Source organism: Myzus persicae, unplaced genomic scaffold (assembly GCF_001856785.1).
Source record: "Myzus persicae strain clone G006 unplaced genomic scaffold, MPER_G0061.0, whole genome shotgun sequence".
NCBI classification, from domain to species: domain Eukaryota; kingdom Metazoa; phylum Arthropoda; class Insecta; order Hemiptera; family Aphididae; genus Myzus; species Myzus persicae.
Window position 1 is genome coordinate 118,150 of NW_019103963.1, and position 22,869 is coordinate 141,018.

Genomic DNA, 22,869 nt, shown 5'->3' on the forward strand with positions numbered 1-22,869 from the left:
AAAATCAATAATCAAAAATGAATGTGTGCCATGGAGACACCCAGGGTCTAAAAATTTAAAATGATGGGGGGAGAGAGATACATTATAATTTAGGTATAATTTAGGTACCGACATAAAAAATTAAGACGTATAAGATCTATTTATTGTATAAATAAATACTTAATATATATCATTTCAAAAGCGGGGTCTAAAGTACCATAGCCCCCCATGGATCAGTGCCTGGAGCACTGTATCTAGAGTGATCCATCTGGGTTGAAAAAATAATTTTAACCTCCCCCCCTGTTTGGGATTTAGATACACCACTGAATGATTTTTTAATTCTACGCTAGATACATATTTTTTTTTCCACAATGAACGATGGGGACGAGGGAAGAATAAATGCCAACTCCAGTTCCTCCCCTGGTTCTTGATAACAAGGAGAAAAAAAAAAGGTATATTTCTTATGTCATTTTCTTTTTTTATAAAAATGTGGTTTCTTTTTAGATAAATAATAAAATGGATAAATATTTCTTATTTAAATTTTAAAGTACATAGTTACTCATTATTTTGATTTATTTATAAGCTAGGATTAGGTATGAGAATTTCATATTTCATCAGTCATTACCACACCACGCACGTCGTACATACTAAAAAAACAAATCAGCTATGATGACAGTATTATATAAATTTTAATTATTTAATATATTATTCATATTATATTTAATACAATTGCAACAATAGAACATATATCTACCTACAAAATACTATTCGAACCTGTTATTTATCCTTAGATGATTACAACTAAACATTTAACATTTAAAAAAAGGAATTAAATACTACTGTAATTATGCAACTATTAAACAATTGTAATATCTATTAAATAGTAATTAGGTACTTATTTGTGTTATATAATTATGCTCAATGCACAGGCATTCATTTTTTTAACGACATCAAATTATGTAAAAAAAAAATTCTAAAAATTTTAAAGTTTTTGAAATAATGAGTGAATGGATACTTAAATGGAACACCCTATATTATAGGTATAACACTTATGAAAGTATAGATATGAGTATTTTGAGTCATTCAAAATGTAGTCTGTTTAACCATATTGATATTAAACTATATATTATAAGTTCACATAGTCGATTGATTGCATTTAAATTTGAAAACTATAGGTGCATTTAAATTGTTCAGTCTAATAATAATTATTACACTTACAATTGTAAATTAAACGAAAATAAATTTATAAAATTAAAAAATTCTACATCAAATACATATAGGCATTATACCTATATAGACCCCTTTAAGTCAGTTGTGCACTTGTGTCTATTATGATATGGTATCTATAAGGTTGATCGAAGCTTTCTGTACGCCTCCACAATATAATATATGATATCTGAACCTATAGTATATATAATATACAGCAGTGAGCAGCGTACAAGACGTTCACTTTCGTCGAGGTCTTCATAAATAACGTTATTATAGTTACAAACACAAGGTGACCCTAAATGTATTAACTATTACTATTGTATAGGCGTATTGTTTAGTATTAATAAGTACAATTATTCGTCTCTATAATACAACAAATGTTTAGTCGTTATTTCAACAAAACACGATTTTGTATGAATGTTAAAAAAGAAAACATTTAAAAACTAAAATATTTAGTATTTTTTTAGTTTCAAGTGTTTGGACCGTAGAGGGTATTTTATTTCCATAGTATATATAGGTGTATAGTATAGCAGTACGCGTTTTTTGTTACAGGAAATAAGTAGGTACAAGTCGTAACAGATTTGTGGGCATATTATATTATAGTGTAGTCCGACATCTGCGACATCATGACGTATCATTCCACTTTCCAGACGACTGCAGCGTGTTACGTTTTTTTCGCCAGAGAACCGGTGGAAAACAATGCGCACGCATAAGTCTGTCGCAACCGCAATACAATACCTACGACTATATTTAATTTGTGTACGCGTCTCTTACACGAATATTGTTATTTAGTAAAATACACTGCAATACGCATTATTATTATTATTATTATCATCATTGTTATCGTCGCGTGGGAGGTCACGAGCTCGAATCTCTCGCCGCGCCCTTCCCAAATCCCAAACACGCGTCGGTGGTGGAAATCCGCGTCCGCGTCCGCGTCCGCCCGCTCGGCGACCGAGGCAGCTGCGTTCGAGAAGAACAATATTATTATGTTTGGTATCACCGCGCCCGTTCGATCAGTCAGTCTGCAGTCAGAGTCCGGTCGCCGAACGCATTAGGCAATATACCTAGCTGGTATCCGCCGCAGACGTATAATATTACGTATATATCGTTGTCGATATATACATATAATATCATCAATATCCAAAGCTCTATATACGCACGCCGAGAGTCGATCGAGTCTGCCGAAATACAAGCGATCGGCCGTCAGTCGTCGGTGCACTGGGAATCGCGAGCGGACGTCATCGACACACGTCGCATAACATACCAAATACACGATAACTGCATCACGAGACACCGTCGTAGCACACCGTCAAGTCCGTGACGTACAACAAAGTCGTCCCCGCCCGGCGCAAAAATATTTGATAAGTTGTCGTGTATTACATATAAACGCGCGGACCGCCACAGCAGTCAGTCGTCGCACCAGACATGGACAAGCAACAGGAAGCCGCGGTCGCAGCAGCCGGTTCACCGTCCGAAGACAGCATCAGCATGAAAACGGAATATCCCACGCACGAGGTGTACGTCTCCGAACCACCACCGGTGAGTTGTAGACGGTTATTTATAGCACTGTACCCCTGTGTACACTGTATAGGTAGGCTTGCAGTATTAATAAAATGTCCAGAAAAAAATATTTCATCACGCCGACGGTCCACGATTTTCAATAGAATACCTTTGTTGTAAACGTCGATAATGAATGACGACGAAAATTTGACTTACCCACGAGGAGCAGTCGTATATAGTTCGACCAAAACCGTCCGTCCGCGTGCCGTGGCCGTCACACTCCACTTCGCGGTTCGCGAGAAAGTCGAAACGCTCGTGCCCGTCCTTTTCGGTAAGACCGCAAGCCGACCGGAAGCGTGTTTTGTTCCTTTGGATTTCGATCTTTCCTATTCGGCTGGTTGCGGATATAATAATAACTACTATCTTGCTGACCACTTCGAGATTACTAAATATTGTTGTATTTGCACATTTATACTTACACAATATGCGATACGATATTTTTAGCAACGTGCATATTTATATACATGGCATGACCCCAAGCGGGTGACTTCAACGGCTGAGTGCTGCCGTGTATGCGATTTTTCTCCGGATATCGGATCGCGAAAAATAAATCATAAAAAAGACTCATTTTAACCTTACAAGACCGTTCTGCTAGCAAAAAAAAAAACGCTTCCATAATATAAATTACAATTGTTGTCTTGTACTCTCTTTATACAATGTATAGGTAGATACTTCGAACTAGGCACCTTATTATATGGCTTAGTATACCTACCTATACCTGCAGCTGTACATTGTACATTATATTATTGTTATATTATATATGTGCAGCATAGGTATTACTATTTACTTTATGTTCTACGTTCACATTTTCGGTTTGGTTTTTTTTCACGTGAAACCTGTTGTCTGTGGGACAAACAATAGTCGGTAAAAATTAATCGCTTTTACTATAATATATTGTGTACACGAAATGAGAAAGAAAAACTATTTAAGCGTACAGTATATAGTAATAATAATATACGTGCGTACAGATCACGAGTGCAGTACAATAACAGCGATTGACACACGCGGCGCATGTTATTTTAATATAATATAAATTATAATCATTAATCATAATTCATAATTGTGATGCATGTTGCGAGTATTATAGGTACCTACTACCTATATTATATAAGCCGTCTTTAGCAGTAACCTATCATTCGTACAGGTAGCATATTTAAAAAAAGGGGATGTCGTCCGTGGTATCGTCTCTTGCGGGGCCGAATCTGAAAAAAAGACTATACCTACAATAATGATTTGTAATTATTAATAGTACATCCATCGTTGCTCGAGGGGCTTGTTCTCAACTATACATATATTGTTAGCACATCGTCGCCTAGCGCGTCTAAGAACGACGTTCTTATTATAATATCATCATTGTCGTCGGACGACGAATAATAAAAACAATAAATAAAAAATCTCAGTGCATATACTTATTGTGTATTTTGATTTTTGTACGGAGGTTGTTTTTGATGCTGTACTACCGCCGCTGGAGGGAATACAATATATATTATATATTGCTTCAATAATACACCAGTTGCATGTATACATATACAAAACACAAAGTAATGTAATCATAATAATAATAATATGTAAAAAGATGGTGTGTCGAGGACAACTGGGTATAACGACTGTAAACAATATGTAGTATAATTTATCCTTTCTCTTCAACTCTTGTGTTGGGCGCACAGACGTACATATATATTATTATAAACGCTTTACCTTGAGTTCAATTCTTACAATGCGCACGTTAATGGTCGTGTGAGTGTTTTGGATTCTATTTTTACAACAAATTACGATTTACTTTGTCCTATACGTAAAAAAATAATAAAAAACACTTAAAAAGAGCTTTTCATGCTTGACATACTGCAGTTAACTACGCCACCAACAAGGCCGTCGTGTGTAGCTATATATTATAATATATATTATATAATACACATAACACTACTATATGTCCATCCAATACGCCACGCCGGCGACGGGATAACAAAATATTTTTGTCGTTATCGCCGCTGACTTTTTGGGTTGACATGAGAGAACAACAAGTAGGTAGCCATTTTGTATACAGTTACTGCGCAATGAAGTTTGCAACTCTAACTGACACATTGCACTTGGATTGCTGAGTTCGTAAAATAGTATGTTGCGCAATTTGCGCCGTGTACATGTTTACATAGAAAAAATATAATAATTTTTATCATAAGATCCAAATGTGTATTTACTTGCACTGTGCCAAAAAAACATACCTATATGCTATAAAGACAAAAACTTGAAGGAAAATATGTAAATGCCGCGTTGTGTTGCATTAAGGTTAATGGTTTGTTGTTAAACCGGTTGTCGGATAAGGTCTTACGGGTAAAAAATAAATTCAACGAATCTTCTAGATTTTAGAGACGGTCTGGAAGATTTCCAGAATATATTTAGGTAGCAATAATATTATGCTACAGCTGTACAGGCACACACGGATCGTTATTCTGGATTTAGTAAAATGTATATTGTACAGTGTTGTATATTTTAATTCTTCCAAATAACGTTTAATGTTTATACATTTTGTAGGTACTTATATTTTTACTCAACTGATTATCATTTGTGCCAACGTATACATATATCTTTTTATAATGAGTCAATTTCGATTACGAGTCTGGTTTATGATTATGACGCTTACTCTTTATTATAATACGAATATTATACGATCATTATAATTCATTATATTGTGTACTTTCCAGTAGATTTTTAAGTGCACAAATTGCATATACGTGGTAAACACAGTTTCACTTGGGGTACAATAAATGTATATGTACATTGTACACTCACACGCACGCTTTCTCTTATGATACGACCCATTAAATGATTTATGAATTTGACGGTTTTTTTGCATGAGCTAAATGCCTTTAATGACGAATTTTCGCATTCACCTATAAACATCGCCGGACACTTTCCATTCCCATTAATACTCGACGTTTGAATGACATATTCTGAAAAATAATGCGGTCTATCTGCTGTCTGCACTCTGCACCGATATTAACGAAAAAGAAAAAGGGCTCATTACCCGCATTATGTTATTATTCGTATGTCTTTACTAATATGTTAACCACAGAGTTGATGATCATGCCACTCAATTATTTTTGGATTCTATAATTTACCAATACATTAGCAGTTAACAATTATATTCAACAAATGAAAAAAAGTCCAGAAAATAATAATTATTACTACATAGTTAAGCTGCATAATGAATTTAAATTTTCACTTCACCAGTTCACCCATATTTTGTTATTGAGAGAAAATCACATTTGTCTTCTATTCTATTATAACATCTGTTATATTCTAGTATATATAAAAACAATAAGTATGTTAAATTAGATAGAAAGTATGTTACACGATTTAAAAAAATATTCAAATACACCATATTATTCATATTTTTTCCTACAAAATTTTAATTTATGATTATTACTATTATGCAACCGACACTTGTGGGTTGCCGAGTGTATAAATTCATAAAATTAGAATATTTTTCTTCTTACGAATAATTATAGATTTTCACACACAAAAAAAGTATTAGACGATTATGTAATTTAATCTATAGTATATTATATAGTTGTTATTACTTGTTGCATTATATGCTCTCTAATGAACAACAATTGTTAAAAAATCTAATGAAATTCAATAACCGTGTCATTGATTAATTTGACTGACGAGTGACGACCACCCATTTTCAGAAATAAAGTAAAGTAATAACCATTTGCTAGTTCAAATTTTTATTCAGTTGTAGTAATAAGTATGGCAGTGTCTATGTATAAAGACATTCAGTAGGTGTGAATGATATGTATTTGTTCATAGTATTTATAGTATAATATATATATTTAATAAGTATATCTTTTATCATTTACAAACAAAATATTGCATGCAAATATACTGTAATATTTAATTGCAGTATTGAATTTGAAGATTAAGACAAATGTAGACATTTTTATGAATAATCGTTTATAGTAAAAATATCCATTATAATTTATAGTGAACATTCTATTCTTTTTCGTATTAAAATTACAACATGATAACATTGAAATGATAATGATTTTTTTTACGTCTTACTTCCTTATCATAAATGCATAACATATTAGGTATAACTGTGTAAGGAATAATATGGCTTATCTATTATGAAAATTCTTTGATAAAATACAAATAAACAGTTGATTTCATAATGCCCAGAATATCACGAATCTCGAATAAGTACAAATGGAATTGAAAAACATGTAAATATCAAATATACCGTAAGTCCGAAGAAAACTGAATACACCCTATTACTCAGTTACCTACATTACTCAGCAGGTACCCTATTTACATGTTTTAGAATTCTGTTTGTGTAAGATTGATGATCCAATAGTCTAGTTTCATGTCCCCCAATCGGAATTCAAAAATATGTTTACGACACTGAGTACATTGGGTAATATAATTATACAGTTACCCTGTTACCATTAAATGGTGAAAAAAGACAAAAAAAAAGTTTCTCCATAATTTAAATCGTTATCGAATTTTAATCAATTTAACTTACATAATAGTAATCAGATAATGGCACACGCTTAAAATTAAAATTAAGTAAATTTACACCTACATGGCTACATATAGGTATATTATATCCAGTGGCGCCCAGATAGGTTAGCAAGGGGTGCAACTGCATGTGCTCTCGTGGTGGGTGGGTGGGTGGGAGGGTAGGTAGGTATAGACGCCTATGGTTATAGGTACCTAGATAAAGTATAGGTTAACAATTAGTAACAGTTCAAAAGAACGTTTTTTTAAATAAAAAATGGGTGGGTGGGTGGGTCACTTTTGTTAGTTGCATGTGCTCTCAAAATACTTCTGTGCGCCACTGATTATATCTAAATACAATTCGAGTCTGTAGGCTATAATATGAATATGACACAGTGGTGTTAGTCCTGTTATATAAAAAAATATTTTAGTTTGCATTATAACTGAAATATACATATCTTTTTCAACAATAAACGCGTTAAATTATATATTATGTATGCAGCTTTACAGGTTCAAAGTATCGAGATATTATTGGTTAAATATAAACCTATATTCCCTTATCTACTCGAAACAATAACGAAGTTAAATGTAAATAATATATTTATATATTTGTACCTGTTACATATAATTTTTTTTTGACGTTGCGCTCCGATCGTGCGTTTAATTCGCCAAATTCGGGGCAAAATTAAAATGCAGTAAATTATAGGAAAAAAATGCACCCGTTCGAGTCAATAAGAATAAACGATTATTCTATACAGGTAGTCGAAATTGCATAACAAAATATACCTACTGTGCCTGCTATTATATACCGACTATCAAATTACACAACTGTATAAAAATAGGAACATATCACTTACACGCATTGCTTCATCACAATATTTTCATTCTGGCCCGAACCCCCGCCAGGTTCAATGAACCAAACGCTTTCTCCTTATCGAATGAATAATAAACACACACATTCACAAATATATCTATACATATCTATATACACACAGTATGTATACATAGGTACGCGTTTATAATATAAAACATATATCCATCGGCGTATATACACGGACAATGTGACAAAATGGTATATTATGACGATTATTGAATAATAAGTGGCGAAAACTGCCCATATAATTATATAGGTATAATAATAACAATAATATGTAATATGATTTTTTTTTCTCAATCGAGCCGAAATAAATATAATAGCTAACCATATAATAATAATAATAATAGTAATAATATGAAGGAAAAAAAATACCGACCGATATAAAGGTTTTTTTTTCCTGATTTGTGCCAAATGTTCTGCAACGCAATACTGTCGACCGTCGTCGTCGTACCGTTATAAAATAATATATAGTATAGACGTATTATTATCGGTACCCATTACCTCTATATAGGCAAGTACGAGCGCGTATAACCTATACAGATGTCGTGAACCGTACCTAATAATAATATTGGAACCTGCAACCATATCGAACATCGAGCGCTTACGATGAAACGATATTACGATATTTAACCAGCTATTTCATGTCCTTATTTGTGCAGCTCACTTTGTTCGAGTCGGAATCGGAAACTCCAATTACTATCGTACTTACCTACTTGTTCCGTATCTGCGTACGTAATAATATAATGAATAACGATATATCGTATTTTTTACTTACACAACAGAGGTAGGTTAATAGGTAGGACCTACGTTATTTTCCACCGGCGTTAATAATTCCTAAATTTTTTTTGTAAACTTATCTACTAATTAGGCATTCAACTGTACTGCAGTACTGCAGGTACGTATAACTGTAAATTCCCCTGGTCGACGTCCATCTCATATTCTCATCATAAGCCAACTGCAGCTGCGTAGAAGACGTTAAAACGTTAAATTAAATAATTAATGAACAATACACAATAAATGTTTTTATATATAGGTATACCTAGTTATTTTGTATTGTTAAAGCAGCCCAGAAGGGTATATACGAACGTAATAACGTGAAATTAGTACACTTTAATAGTATTATTGTGATTTGTGCGAAGAATGACTAGATATGAACTGCAGCGACTGCAGAGAGTTTACTGTTCGTGGTAACATTGAATCTTCACCTATTCTGAGAAAATCGAGTGTTTTATTTGAGAAAACAAAACACAATATCGTATGGTTTTATTTTTTTTCTTCATAATATCGATTTGTCTCCCATGATAATAATTTGTCTTGTGCAAAATTAAATACAACCCGTAAGTCGTTTATAAATACCGAAAAATCAATACAGTGTGAAACGAAATTCATTATAAGCGTCGATAATAACATAATAGGTACAATTTATATTATAATACATTACGTATAATTTTTTTTTTAACCGATTAATGCTCAAAACGTTTTCATGTTTCTGTTCATAATAATAATAATAGTAGTAATAATAATAATAAATAATAATCTATAGGTATACATACGCATAGTACACAAGTCGCGCATATTACAATATCACGTACGTAAATCATAAAAAATTGTATACGCTATTAAAATCGATTTCCGGGATCTGCCGCAGTGGCGCGTGTTGTATTCAACCATAATAATATAATATTAAAAACTATTCGTCATCACAGAAATGTTTTGAAACGAACAGATCGAGTGCAAAAACCGAAACATAAGGCATTAGTGTTTTACGCGTCAGTGTTATAATTGGGTTGATATAACGACACATATTATATTAATACAAGTGTAAAATAATTGCCTTGCTCTGTATACTTTTCGAAACTTTCTCCGACCGTAGCTGTTTATTGTTATTGTTGTTGTTGTTATCCCGCCGTGCCAAGAAGCTAAGGTTTGACCTTTGGTCGAGCATGATACATTATTATATACCTACACTAACACTATACTTACACCTACACCTACCTCATTTAAAGATTTTTTCTCATCTACTCGACACGTTCGGTCATAGCGTGGTCACACCGGTCACACCACTAACCACTTCATGACCAGTACCTATATATACATACCATCATGTATTCTTATTATCCACTGTGGATGGGTGACGCGTGTTTGGCGTATGCGATATATTTGTACATATATATAGTATGTATAATATGCGAATCATGATTATATTATTTATATTTTATATTTAGAATGTATAATAAATAACATTATAATGTGGTTTGGTGAAAACGTTTCTTCGTGACTCTGTTGTTAAGGATTTGGATATCGGAGTCTTAAATATTATAATTTTGTCCCCCTCGATAAGTATATGCGAATTTTATACTGTCCCAATTCTATCCAACTATGAACTACCGTTCAATTTGTTTTACCATAAAATAGGAAATCGATAATTTATTCGTCTCGGCGTGTTTGTATATATATATATATAGTTATAACCTACCTAGTACCTACTTATTATTATAATCAAACTTTTTATAGACTGATAAATAATTCCTGTTACGCGTCCGTCGTTTCCTCGCACTAAATAGTGATGATAAATTATACATTTTACTTTAGGTTTCAGAATATATAGGTAATAGGTTAGAACCAAGAGTTAATTTTAAGATCGTTTAAGAGAGTTTGTTTACTCCTGTATAGCGGTGCAATATTGTAACTGTACCAATCACAAAAACAAAAATTAAAAAAATAGAAATTTGTATTTCGTTAAAATTATTTTTCGTTTACATTTTTGAGTGGACTGTATAAGATTACACAGTAGTACATAAGTATACGGGTTTCTATAATCTATATATTTAGTAGGTGCAAGTTAGTACAAATATTACATACCTATACCTAAAAGTTTTTATCAGACGATATAGGTATGTCTTGGGTAGGTGGTACATTGTTGAAGCTGAAATCGTATCTCTGTTCCAACGCATACCAAATGTTTTTACAAAATTATAAACAAAGAAATATCTCCTTGATTAGTAGTCGGATTGGTCTTCTAAGTATGTATCTTGTGGTATACTTGTGGTGTATAGGTTTTAGCAATTTAGCCTAGGTTTAGGTGTTTCAACGATTTTATAACGAAGTTTTTATTACGATTATTTCTTAAGTTTTTGTATTGGTTAATTATCCATCTGACAGGTAGGACAATCCCGAGTCATTGTTCAGCATGGACCAAGTCAGTGGTATTCTTAGGCATGTGTCTTAGAGAATTTTCAATTTTTTAATTTTTTGTTGAGTTTGAGGAAGCGGTAGGCCATGCCTCATACTGCAGGGCACGTGGAAGTCAGTATTTACAACATTTTATCCGCAGGGTTGTGGTAATGAGGTGTAGTTTAATAGGGGGTTTAGGATTTTTACCCTAGTACATCATTGGATTCGATTTTGATTAATGTGCAATGTGCATTTTCCAAGTTAGATTTTCGTCTGGGTGTATGCCTAAATATTTCTCTGAGTCATATATCTTGAATATCTTGAAACCTATGTATACTGCAGTCATTATACCTAGGTATAGTACGAAAATATTGATTATTCTAAAAATATGACGTAGCTAAATTAGTTTCATGATACATCTGCTGAAGTATAGGACAAAAACAATTTCATTTAATTTCCATATTTTAATTAACTACATTAATTTTCTGCCACGTGATTATAATATATGAACAGTTTAATATCACATTATAATAATGCGATAAAAAGGAAAATGTAATTAACAACGTACAGACTTGCAGTACATTATTATTAATATAATGATGTGTATAATTAGTGCGGAGGATTTATACCTACGGATCGTAAACATTTTCATTTTCTAATTTCTGTTTGACACCGTACGTCACATTACTCATTATAATATGAATATCGTCAGGCGTAAAGCACCGGTACCTATAAATCGGGATAATATTATATACCGCAGCATAACATATAATAGTCGCATATTATATTTACGGGTGATGACGGTTCATACTGTCATAGGTCATAGCCGTGTATTTAATATTCCATCACGTTAAGAAAGTTAGTACCTACTTTTTTCATTCGTTATATTTTCTTATGGTATTTTGATTTATTATATTATTGTCAACATTGTGTGTTTTTGCATCAGCCACCTATATATAACGCGTACAGCTATAATTCATAGTAAATCACAATGGACGGACGGACTACAGTTGTAGATAACTTGTATACATGTACAATTGTTTAGACAAAAAATAATTAAAAAACATCTCTCATGATAGAAAGTAGCTTCCTCGTTAAGCCATCCGTTTTCTTTCTTCTTATTTTTCTGTTGGAATTCAATGGACATGTCTCATTAACACCCGCAGACATGACGGCTATTCATTGCCTACGCAATTATATGATAGATTTATGTAAATTATTGGCACGGAAAACATGATGAATTTGTTCGATTTTAACGCACTTTCCATAAAAATAAAAAATAAGATACAATAATAAGTTTGACAATTTGAAATAAAAGCAGTTTGCGTACATATTATAGAATTTCAATAAAAAGAAAACCTTAAGTTTTACTCACACACACACACACACACACACACACACACACACACACACTATCTATACCTACCAGTATAAGTGTTTTATATATTATAATATACATTATACACCCACCTCTTGGTACCTATAACCTCTCTACTTTGGTTATTTTCGCAAGTCATTTTCAAGTGCACCGGACGTCCTGTTTGCGAATTTACGTTTTAATATGGCGTACGTGTATAGTGTACCTACCTATAGGCTATATGTAACACATCGCGGTAGTTGTGTTTTCGACAGGAAGTGGAAGTCTATATATAATATTATAATATACAATCATAATTATAGCATAAACAATACAAAATAACATAATAAAAATGACAATACAAAATGTTCGTGCAGATAAACATGGATTAATCCTATATGGCTATGTATGATAACCAGGATCAAAGTATCAAAATATATAACTTTCATTTTAATCATAAACATTTGATTTATTACGTTCATCCTGCAGTATAGATTATCGGACATTTTAAAATAACATTTCCAATACGAGAAAATACTTTTCTCGTGAAACAGAAAGTCCAACGTGTGAATACTGCAGTAATACGATTACCAATATGCTTCCTATAATATACCGGAACACGCTGTGCGTACATACAATTTACTTACACCAGTACACCTATACCGGAGCGATAGATTCTTAACAAAAATACATGGCAATGATGTATTTTATTATTATCTTTTCGTGCACCGAACACTTTTCCGAATAAAAGTGGTACTCGATAAGTTTCACGTCTCGTTAGAAAATCGAGTGCCCGTGGTCGGTATTATGGTGACGAGATAATTTTTATGATTTTCTCGTATAGTACCCCATGTCCCCATACTATGTTATATTATACAATACCTACCTATATATACATAGAAGATCTGCTGTACGCGCAGTACGATTATATATATTTATATACTTATATATCGCGTTTATCAGTCCAAGAGACATGACTGCAATATTTTGAGGAAGAATCGTTTTCAATAACCAGATTTCCTTTGGTCCTCTGCGGACTGCTACAACTGCAGCAGTTGCGACTTTCAAATTCAATTCCACCTGCATACTATATCCTGCACCGAGCCGGTATGCTGCAAGTGCGGAACGCTAGATGAGCCTCGCAGACAACCAGCGTTCTTTACAGTTCGAATGTCGAATTGATTTTGATTTTATACCGTTAATAGCCGTCGTACACGGTGTCGCGCCGCAGAATGTCACAGCCTATACTGCAGTAAGTGTGCAGTCGTGCCATTAGCGATAATAATTGTCCGTCGGCGGCGTCGACGAACTGCACTTATTATCGGTAACGATATATATTTATAAAATTTTATTTCCTTCTATACAGTTTTCGTTATTTATTATAGATTATTTTATTGGACGTCCGTGACGGTACAACGGTAATCGAGAAAGTAATAGTTAGGTATAGGCAGGCATGCCCCACGCCGCACTCGCAGGAAAACCGCAATTACGACTTTTCTTCGCCGTGGAAACAACGCTCGTAATACATTTTCAATTGCCACGTATTTATGTATATATATATATATATATATATATATATATGTGTGTGTGTGTAATATGTATAGCTGGTAATAGGTATATTGTGGTTCGGTTCGGGGTTTCTTATTGCCGTCGTGGAACAAATAAATGCATTTCGTTCGGAATACTGGAGAACACGAATTGCCTATATACATTGTATTATATATAGGCACATCTACCTAGGTGGTATCTATATAGTTACGCGCACAACTCGACGACAACTGTTAATAATGGTTGAAAAAAAAAATAAAAAAATACATAATACCATTTAATTGTGGTCAGCGTGGCCGTGGCGACGGTCCAGTTAGGCGAACGTGATTATGTGTAATAGTATATTAAAACAACGAACGGAGCAGCGCGCGGTTTAACTTATCGTATTATTATAGTGGCTGAAAATAAAAAATGCAGTGTAATAATAATAAATTAAAGCATAAATCTATAAAGGTTAAAATATAGGTATTCAAAAACCGCGTGAAAGTCATATATATTATAAGAATGTCTCAAAACATATATTTTAAGAATAGCCAAACGATTTACCGTGGGTATATTATAGGCACCTATATTATAATACCTATACAGTATATATAGAAATATAATTTCTAGAAACGCATCTGTCTGCCTATACAATGTGTATGCTGCACGGAATAAATTCGAAAATATTTTTAAAATACTTTTATAGTTATATATATATTATATATGGCCACGAGCTACGATAGTCATGAAAACTCGTGATCGATCATCGTCACGAATTATAGGTAAGCGTATTTTTGTTGTAAGCCGGTGACTCGGAGGAATACATTTTATACATAGGTACCTACCTACACTAACCAAGGATGCTTTTGTATACAATATATTTGAAAATCGTGATCAGACGTTATGAGTATAAATAATATAATATAGCGTAAGTAAACCCCGCGTATACCATATTACTATTTACTGTACGTCTGTACCTATATATAGTATTGGATGGTACAGTACAATCGAGTAATAATAACACAATACAATATAGTATCTGGTGCGTTAATCTACCAGCTATTTCAACATCATAAAAATAAAATCATGTAAATCCGTGTGGCGTGCATCCATCTATTGGATTGTTCGGAGATCCTATTGTAATAATAATAACGATGGTACAAATTCTACCCATGGGTTGTGCACTCTTGTATTATTATTTGTGTTTGCTGGCGCGTTCTAAAACCTAGAAAAATAACAACAATATAAAAATAATATACATAATACATAACATATTCGGATATTCCGCCCCCACTTTGCAGGTCACAACTAACATGGCTTAGTTATTGTTATAATAATTTTAAATGATGGATGTTATAATTATATGCGCTTGTATGCGTAGGCGTCACTACTTCAAACTGTATTGTGTTTTAAAACCATCGTGGAGCTTGAAAATTACTTACGGAACACTGAAAAAATCTAGCAAGCAGCTATACCTGCAAACAATCAGAGCCTGTATTTAAAATAGCTTTCGCTGCCGAGGTACTCGAGGTTATGACAAACAGAAATATGTTGCGATTTGCGAGTTTTGACTATAAAAGGCACTATACCTAATCTATGACGAATTAACTGAAGTATACTTGTAACGTGGGCGTTCGGCACTTTTAAAATGGACTCAATTTCTGTAACTGTACGTTGATCAAAAACCCAATATAATACCACGTCCCTATAATATATAGCACGCACATTTTGTTTTCATTATCTTGCTACATACATAGGAATGTTTTATTTTTAAGTGACTAAGTACCTGTTTTTAAGGAGTCCTGCGGTATATATTACGCAGTATTTTAAAAGATGTTTATTATTGCACTTATATCAATAAGATAATTTTATATATAATTATTTACAAGCGCCAGCTAATAGGTACTATTATATTATGTTGTGCTATTATAAAGTTTCAATGTATATTTTATAGGCGTACAAACTCAAAACTCGACCGACTGCTGTCCAAATAGCGAGAATAGCAGCATTCACTGTGATCGCCTGCTCGTTCATACTTGGATCATTCATGCTAGCTGCCGCTTGGTTACAGGCGAACGCGTCCTGCTCGCAGTTAATGCACGCCGAAGCACTCCTCAGACAGGTAGACACAAAATAAATATATACCAACGAGTTCCTGCGATAATGTAATATCTTATGGTCTATACCCCAACCGTTAACCATAATGACTGTATAAAAAGACGAATATGAATAAATCACGATACTGTTATTGTTTCACATATTCGTAAGTATATTGAGTAAATTCTTTAAAATCTTATTATTATATACAAATCTCGGGAGAATTTCTATCGATTTTTGTTAACGGATAGTCATGGCATAGAATTATTGTTATATTGCCATTTGTCCGTATCTAAATCAAAATTATTTGTGCCATTTTTCATTGCTCATTAGATAGTCATTATTATCATTATAATTCGAATTGTTTATCATACATTATTATTGTCGTCTCGGTGGGTGTTTGAATCTTTCGGTCAAGTGTACGTACCTACAGTGGCGTACCCATGATATTTTAATTGGGGGGGGGGGGATAAACAAAGTAAATCAGAATTTGATATCCACCGCTACCTTATACTAGGTCGTTATTACTATCCCGTAACCATAATAACCTCTACAAATAATTAACACTGCTTACCTATATATACCTACTATTTTTTTTTTAATGCGTAAATAGTTCAAACTTATTCACAGTAAAAATGTAATTATTAATTTATAAAAAGTATGTTAATTGAGCATACCAAAAATGTGTATAGAACTCAAACAGCGCTGCATTAATATTCATATTATTACATTTAAATATTTTTTATACTGTAGCTATAGTAGTTAATAGTTTATACCTACTTTATATCTTTCTTCAAAATCGTATTAAAATTATTATGAGAACCTGCATGTGACCACTAATAAAGTAGCCTGTAGATAGGTCATACACAGTATTTTTTTTAAAGATTCATAATAATCTGATATGTGAGAAGTGAGAACATTAAAATGGATGTAATATCACTTTCTTTGTGTATCTACCTATATACCTGAAGTTTTTTTTGCTGGTTTGACGATGACAGTTTTCCGGATTATAGAATAGTTCAGCTTTCACTATGTAATATAATCCACGCACAACAACGGTGAAACGGTTTTTCTAGACTTATTTATTTGTTTTTTCTGTGTATCAATTATATATCCTGCAACGGTCAAATAATTCTTTGTTATGCTATGCATTTCGTCTGTAGATAATAATAACAAAAAAAAAAAATAGTCAATATTATATTAGGTATACAAACAAATAATCAACTTAAAAATATTTCCGCGTTCGAAAATTTACGAAAACGAATTGGGCAAGGGTCCATAACACACGCGCGGCCGATATATGGGTCAAGCGCGTACCAATAAGTTACACGCAAGGTATAAGGATTATTCGGTGTAACCGACCATTGAGCCCAGGAAACGAGTTGATTATGAAACATTGAAACCGTCGTACAGGCAGGCAAGACGTATCTATAATCTATATTACATATTGTTATTGTTCAATTCGATGACCGGCTCGGCGTATAATTTGTGCCTATACTATGCGACAATGTTCTGACGGTATAAAAATAGAACTCTATAGGTAATAAATAATAATAGTTTAATATTATAATAGTTGTATAATGAATGCGCTGCATAGATCTACGCAACTACCTGTGTATAATAGTAATACCTGCCTACCACATATTATAACTATACACAATAGTGTTATGTAATATATTTTTATATACAGCTATACATATATAGAATACGTGTACAGTAGGTAACTCAGGGGCGGACTGGGCCACTGTGCTACTGTGCAATTGCACAGTTCGCCGATGTCATTCTATGTCCCCGAGGCTGGTACAAAATAATCCACCTGAAGGTATAATATTATTATAGACGATTTTTTTTGGGACATCTACATATTTAGAACACCTTGGCAAATCGTAATGGACTAAGAAGAAATCCACTCTGTTCAACTTAACTTAAGATACTTTTAACTAGAGCCCGGATTTTAATGCATTATTTTTAGGGTAGTCCCCTGCAATGCTTTTCAGTACATAATCCGTTCCATACATAAGATGATTGAAACATAAACTTTTATTCATCGTTTTTGTAGCATTTTACTATAATTTTGTTAAATTTTAGTGTATATTTAGTATTTGCACATTATTTATTTAATTATACATATATTTTACGCCAATTGGAAATCAACAATAATTATATATTATATTATACATTTTTATATTCAACTTAATTAGTAATACAGAACATTTTGTTCTGACCATTTATCATATTTAGTGGCGCAACCGCGCAACTCTAAACATATGAGAGGGATGGCTGAAGTTCCTCTATATATTTTTAAAATGATTATAGTTAAAACTTTAAAAGTAATCCGATGGAGCTTTGCCCAAATCCTCCTCATCATTGTAAGACGTTTATGGCAGTGCTATCTAGCTAGGAAATTCAGTAACTTTGAGAGGGCAGTTCCTCAATGACTTCTTTAACTTGGAGTTCAAAATGATTTGGCGAGTGGCGACAGTAGATGGCGCTGCCGTTATCGGGTGGGTCGATTTAAAACTAAATAATAATACCGGCCAATACCGTTAGCGGCGATAGATTAAATTAAACCTCATTAAACCCAACTAAACCTAGCCAAACCCAACTCTAAACAGCGAGTGGCTGGTTCGGCTTGCGTTTCGTACACAGCTCGTGACGCCGACGGGAACGCATTGACAAGCCTCGCGGTGCGTCCCATAATGCATCAAGTATCGGTTACATATACAGGGAGGTTTTAGGGGATAAACCCCCTCCACCAACCGAAAATGTTTAGAATTTTGGAAATTGTATTTGTACAACATTTATTAATTGATGAGGTATAAAATACAATTTTTTGAAATTTTTTTATGAATCCCCCCTCCCCGAATTTATTTTTGTGTACCTACGTGCCATTATCATTATAGTAGGTACCTACTATTAACTATAATAGTAGGTATCTATGTATTTTAAAAAACAACACAAAACATTTTGTAAAATTTTAATACGATTGTTTATGTGAACTTTAGCAGTTTAGCCACGAGCCGTGGAAAACCAGATTAATAGAACTGAATTTTCATGTTTTGAGCATACATTTGAATTTATGACAGTAATTATTGTCCTATAATATACATTGTGATGAGAATGAAACAATATACTGATATAACACTTAAATACTTAATAGTTAATAGATAATTAAAGAAAATTAATTAATTTTTAAAATGTCATCGTGTACATAGGTAATATGGTTACCAATAATATAAACATTTGGTAAAAATACTAAGTATCTAGGACCTAGGCGTAGGTACCCTTCGTTATAGTTGAAACTATAATTTGTAACTTGTAAGTGTAGGTACCTATAAGGCTATAACCATTTCCTTACTTGAAATAAAAGTGTTTCTCTATGAAGTGCAAACGTCTGCAATGTAACAGGAATAAATAATGACTATTGTGGTATTATAAAGTATGTGGGCACCTAGGTGAAATAAATAATTATAATATATTATATTTAAAAATATTGGTTCACGTGCGTGTATACAAAGAATACTCATATATATTTATATAATTGATAAATATTATATTAAACTTTCACTCGTATGATCAGTGGCCACATAAGTAGTAAACATATAAAGTATGAATAATAAAATGTATATAATATTTATACTTAAAGAGTGAAGAAGCTGTAGACCGTCCACAGTATCAGGCACTGGTCGACCCTTTGCAATCAGACGAGACATCTGATTCGAAACAAGAGGAGCTTCTCGTACACCAGCAATCAACCAGGAATGCCGAGAATCCAACCACCGGTAATAATGATCAACAACCAGCTGCGCCAGTTCAAATTAAGCTGCCATTGGAATTAGATTTCGACGAAATCGTTGGTGTGAGTGTCTGTTTGTTTAGCGACAGTAGTGCAATAGGTACTACAATAGGTATACTTAGTAGATTGGCGAAATCAAGGGGGCTAAGCAACAATGTTCCTCAATATCCTTTAAATGTACGGCTGCCACCGACTCATAATTTTAACAATAAATTATAAAAATTTGGGGGCTTGCTTTTGCTGCATAATTAATTTAATTTCGATACATTCAATACATCTCTGAAAATATACGAGAAAAACAATACATTTTGAATAAAGATAACGTGAGCAATAAATTCAGAATGAAGACAATTTGAACATAAGACGATTATCAAATACAATTGTACACAACACATAATTTTAATTTTAATAAATGTATTTTTTATTACCATAGTTTATACAATTAATTAAATAAGTGGGAACTACATTTTTAACATTTTGGAACTATAACTAGCTGACCTTATGCTAGTCGTACCAATGAACGCTGTTCTAAAACAAATTTGTTTCACTAAAGGCTTTACTCGAGAAAAATCAACGTTCACGGATGAACTGTGTGATCGAGAAGAAACGCGCCGAGGAGGTCATGGACCACCAACCGAAAACGTTGCGTCTGCCATTCGGCGTGAACATTACCACTGATCCTCGTTTTGAGCATGTTACGGGTGAACGATTAAGTATCGTTTGCGAGAGTGGACACGACGAGAGGTATGAAATTATGATTATAAGTCCAGATTAATGGAATTAATTAATTACATTTTGACATATTCGTTTTAATATATGAATTTCTTACTTCTACCAACTTACTATTTAGGTAGTAATCATATAGCCGTATAGATATAGGTTTATAACCCAGCTATACGAATATTTAATTATAAGTATACCTAAATTAGTATTGTTTTGAAGCAATACTATAGGAGCGGTATAAGACATACATAGATGAATAAAACAACTAAAAAACATAATCTTTTCATATGAAACACTTTCAACTAAAACAAAAAAAAAAAGGCTAATAAATTTTAATCCCAATTCAGACGAGCTCCAAATCCAGTGGAACAAATGCAACAACAGCCATCTATGATGATGCCGATGCCAATGGGCGCTAACCCGATGACCCATTTACCGAGTATGATGGGACCACCTCCACCACCCCATCATATGCCACATCCTCACCATCATCAAGGTCAAAACGGACCAATCCCGTTGGCCTTGATTGCCAGAATTAACGCTGACATTGACAATCAGCTTCAAATGCAAGAGCAACAACAGATCGAAGAGCACATCATTCCCATCTTCCAACAGCTGTTACCCGAACTGAGACCAGCGTCCGATAACCACCACGAACACCAACAACACCATAAACAAGAAGCCGAGGACAGAGCCATGCCCAACAAAGTTCTATATCATCCAGCGATGGCTGAAGGAAGACCCATGTACACCGTTGCTATATCCGACAAGCCAAGCGGAGACGGTCCAATGATGCACCAAGCTATGCCTTCCGAATCTGTGCGCCAGAATGTGCCCATGTTCCAAAGGGTACCTATTCACGTGCCTATGTCCATGATGATGCCACCAGGTGCCGGACAATCGGTCCAACAAGAGCCAATCGACGAACCCAAACCAGATCTTCGTCCACACTGTAAGTACCTACCTATTGATAACTATAGGTGTACGATTTTTGTATTTTCTAGGCCCGTACGAAGTGTCATTTTATTATTTATTAAGAAGTAGTACGGAAAATAAACCTATATAGTTGAGTCTCGATAACTCAAATCTCAAGTTGAGAATAAAAATAAATCCAACTTATGTATTTTTCGAATCATATACCCCGAACAAAACTTAAAAACACTTAAGGGGCAAGAAAATAATTCGAGTTATTGAAACACGACTGTAGTTAGGTATTTAAATTACAATTATTTTAATTGATATGCCATTATTTTTCTTAGAAATCAAAAATAACTAACGTAGGTAGGTAAACCTAATACTTTTAATATGACAATTCATTTTAAACAGGAGGTAAATTAATATTAATATTGCATACATATTTCCGTTGTTGCAATATTGTAGAAATCATGTGAACTATTAGATTTTAAATAATAAAATACCATTATTATTAGGTCTTAGCTGGGAGATAAATGAAACACTTCAACAAATTGTAGTAACAATACATGGGTAGGTCGTAGGTTAGAAATTTTGAGACATCAATAATTTAAAATTGTTTAATTTTAACTTTAAGTTTCCTGTCTACCTACTTTTTAGTTTTATTTATTAAGATTTGAAGATTTTAATATATACTTACTAATTATATTTTTTAATTTTAGTTGTACACCCACGTTCAGTTGAGTCAGTTCAAGAGATCAACCAAAATGAAGAGATAGATTCTAGAAAATGAATTTTACAATTTGGCACACATTTAATTTTACATTAAAAAAAGAGTAAATCTTTTGTTAATGTCGGTAGATTCTTAAAATAAGCCCAAATTGACATTAGGATTACAAGAATCAAATAACAATTAAGCTTAAAGAATTTTTATGGATATTTGATATCAAGAAAACAGTGTATTTGGTATACATACAGTATATATATTTGATTTTTGTTTACAACATAGTATTTTAAGTTTTGTTAATGTTAATTGTGATAGATTAATAGATTATTATAACATTTATAGTTTTGCTTTCAAATAAAATCTATATTAAATTTTGTTAAAATATATTAATTTGAATAATTTAGAGTTTATAAAGTATTAAATCAAAT

At 33.1% G+C, this 22,869-nt stretch overlaps 1 protein-coding gene across 1 annotated transcript; it reads left to right on the plus strand.

The window, feature by feature from the left end:
• The first annotated feature begins 2,184 nt into the window (after window positions 1–2,184).
• LOC111036967 lies at window positions 2,185–22,821 on the plus strand. The gene is made up of 6 exons (XM_022319298.1): window positions 2,185–2,730; window positions 16,141–16,308; window positions 19,930–20,142; window positions 20,633–20,823; window positions 21,150–21,754; window positions 22,437–22,821. The coding sequence occupies exons 1-6, from the start codon at window positions 2,617–2,619 to the stop codon at window positions 22,505–22,507; spliced, it is 1,362 nt and encodes a 453-aa protein (XP_022174990.1). The 5' UTR covers window positions 2,185–2,616; the 3' UTR covers window positions 22,508–22,821.
• Window positions 22,822–22,869: the final 48 nt, after the last annotated feature.

Bases quoted from the DNA above. Each gene is read 5' to 3' on its own strand.
- LOC111036967 (XM_022319298.1), top strand. From the start codon at position 2,617: ATGGACAAGCAACAGGAAGCCGCGGTCGCAGCAGCCGGTTCACCGTCC. The intron at 2,731-16,140 runs GTGAGTTGTAGA...TATATTTTATAG, and splicing joins ACGTCTCCGAACCACCACCG to GCGTACAAACTCAAAACTCG. The intron at 20,824-21,149 runs GTATGAAATTAT...ATCCCAATTCAG, and splicing joins GAGAGTGGACACGACGAGAG to ACGAGCTCCAAATCCAGTGG.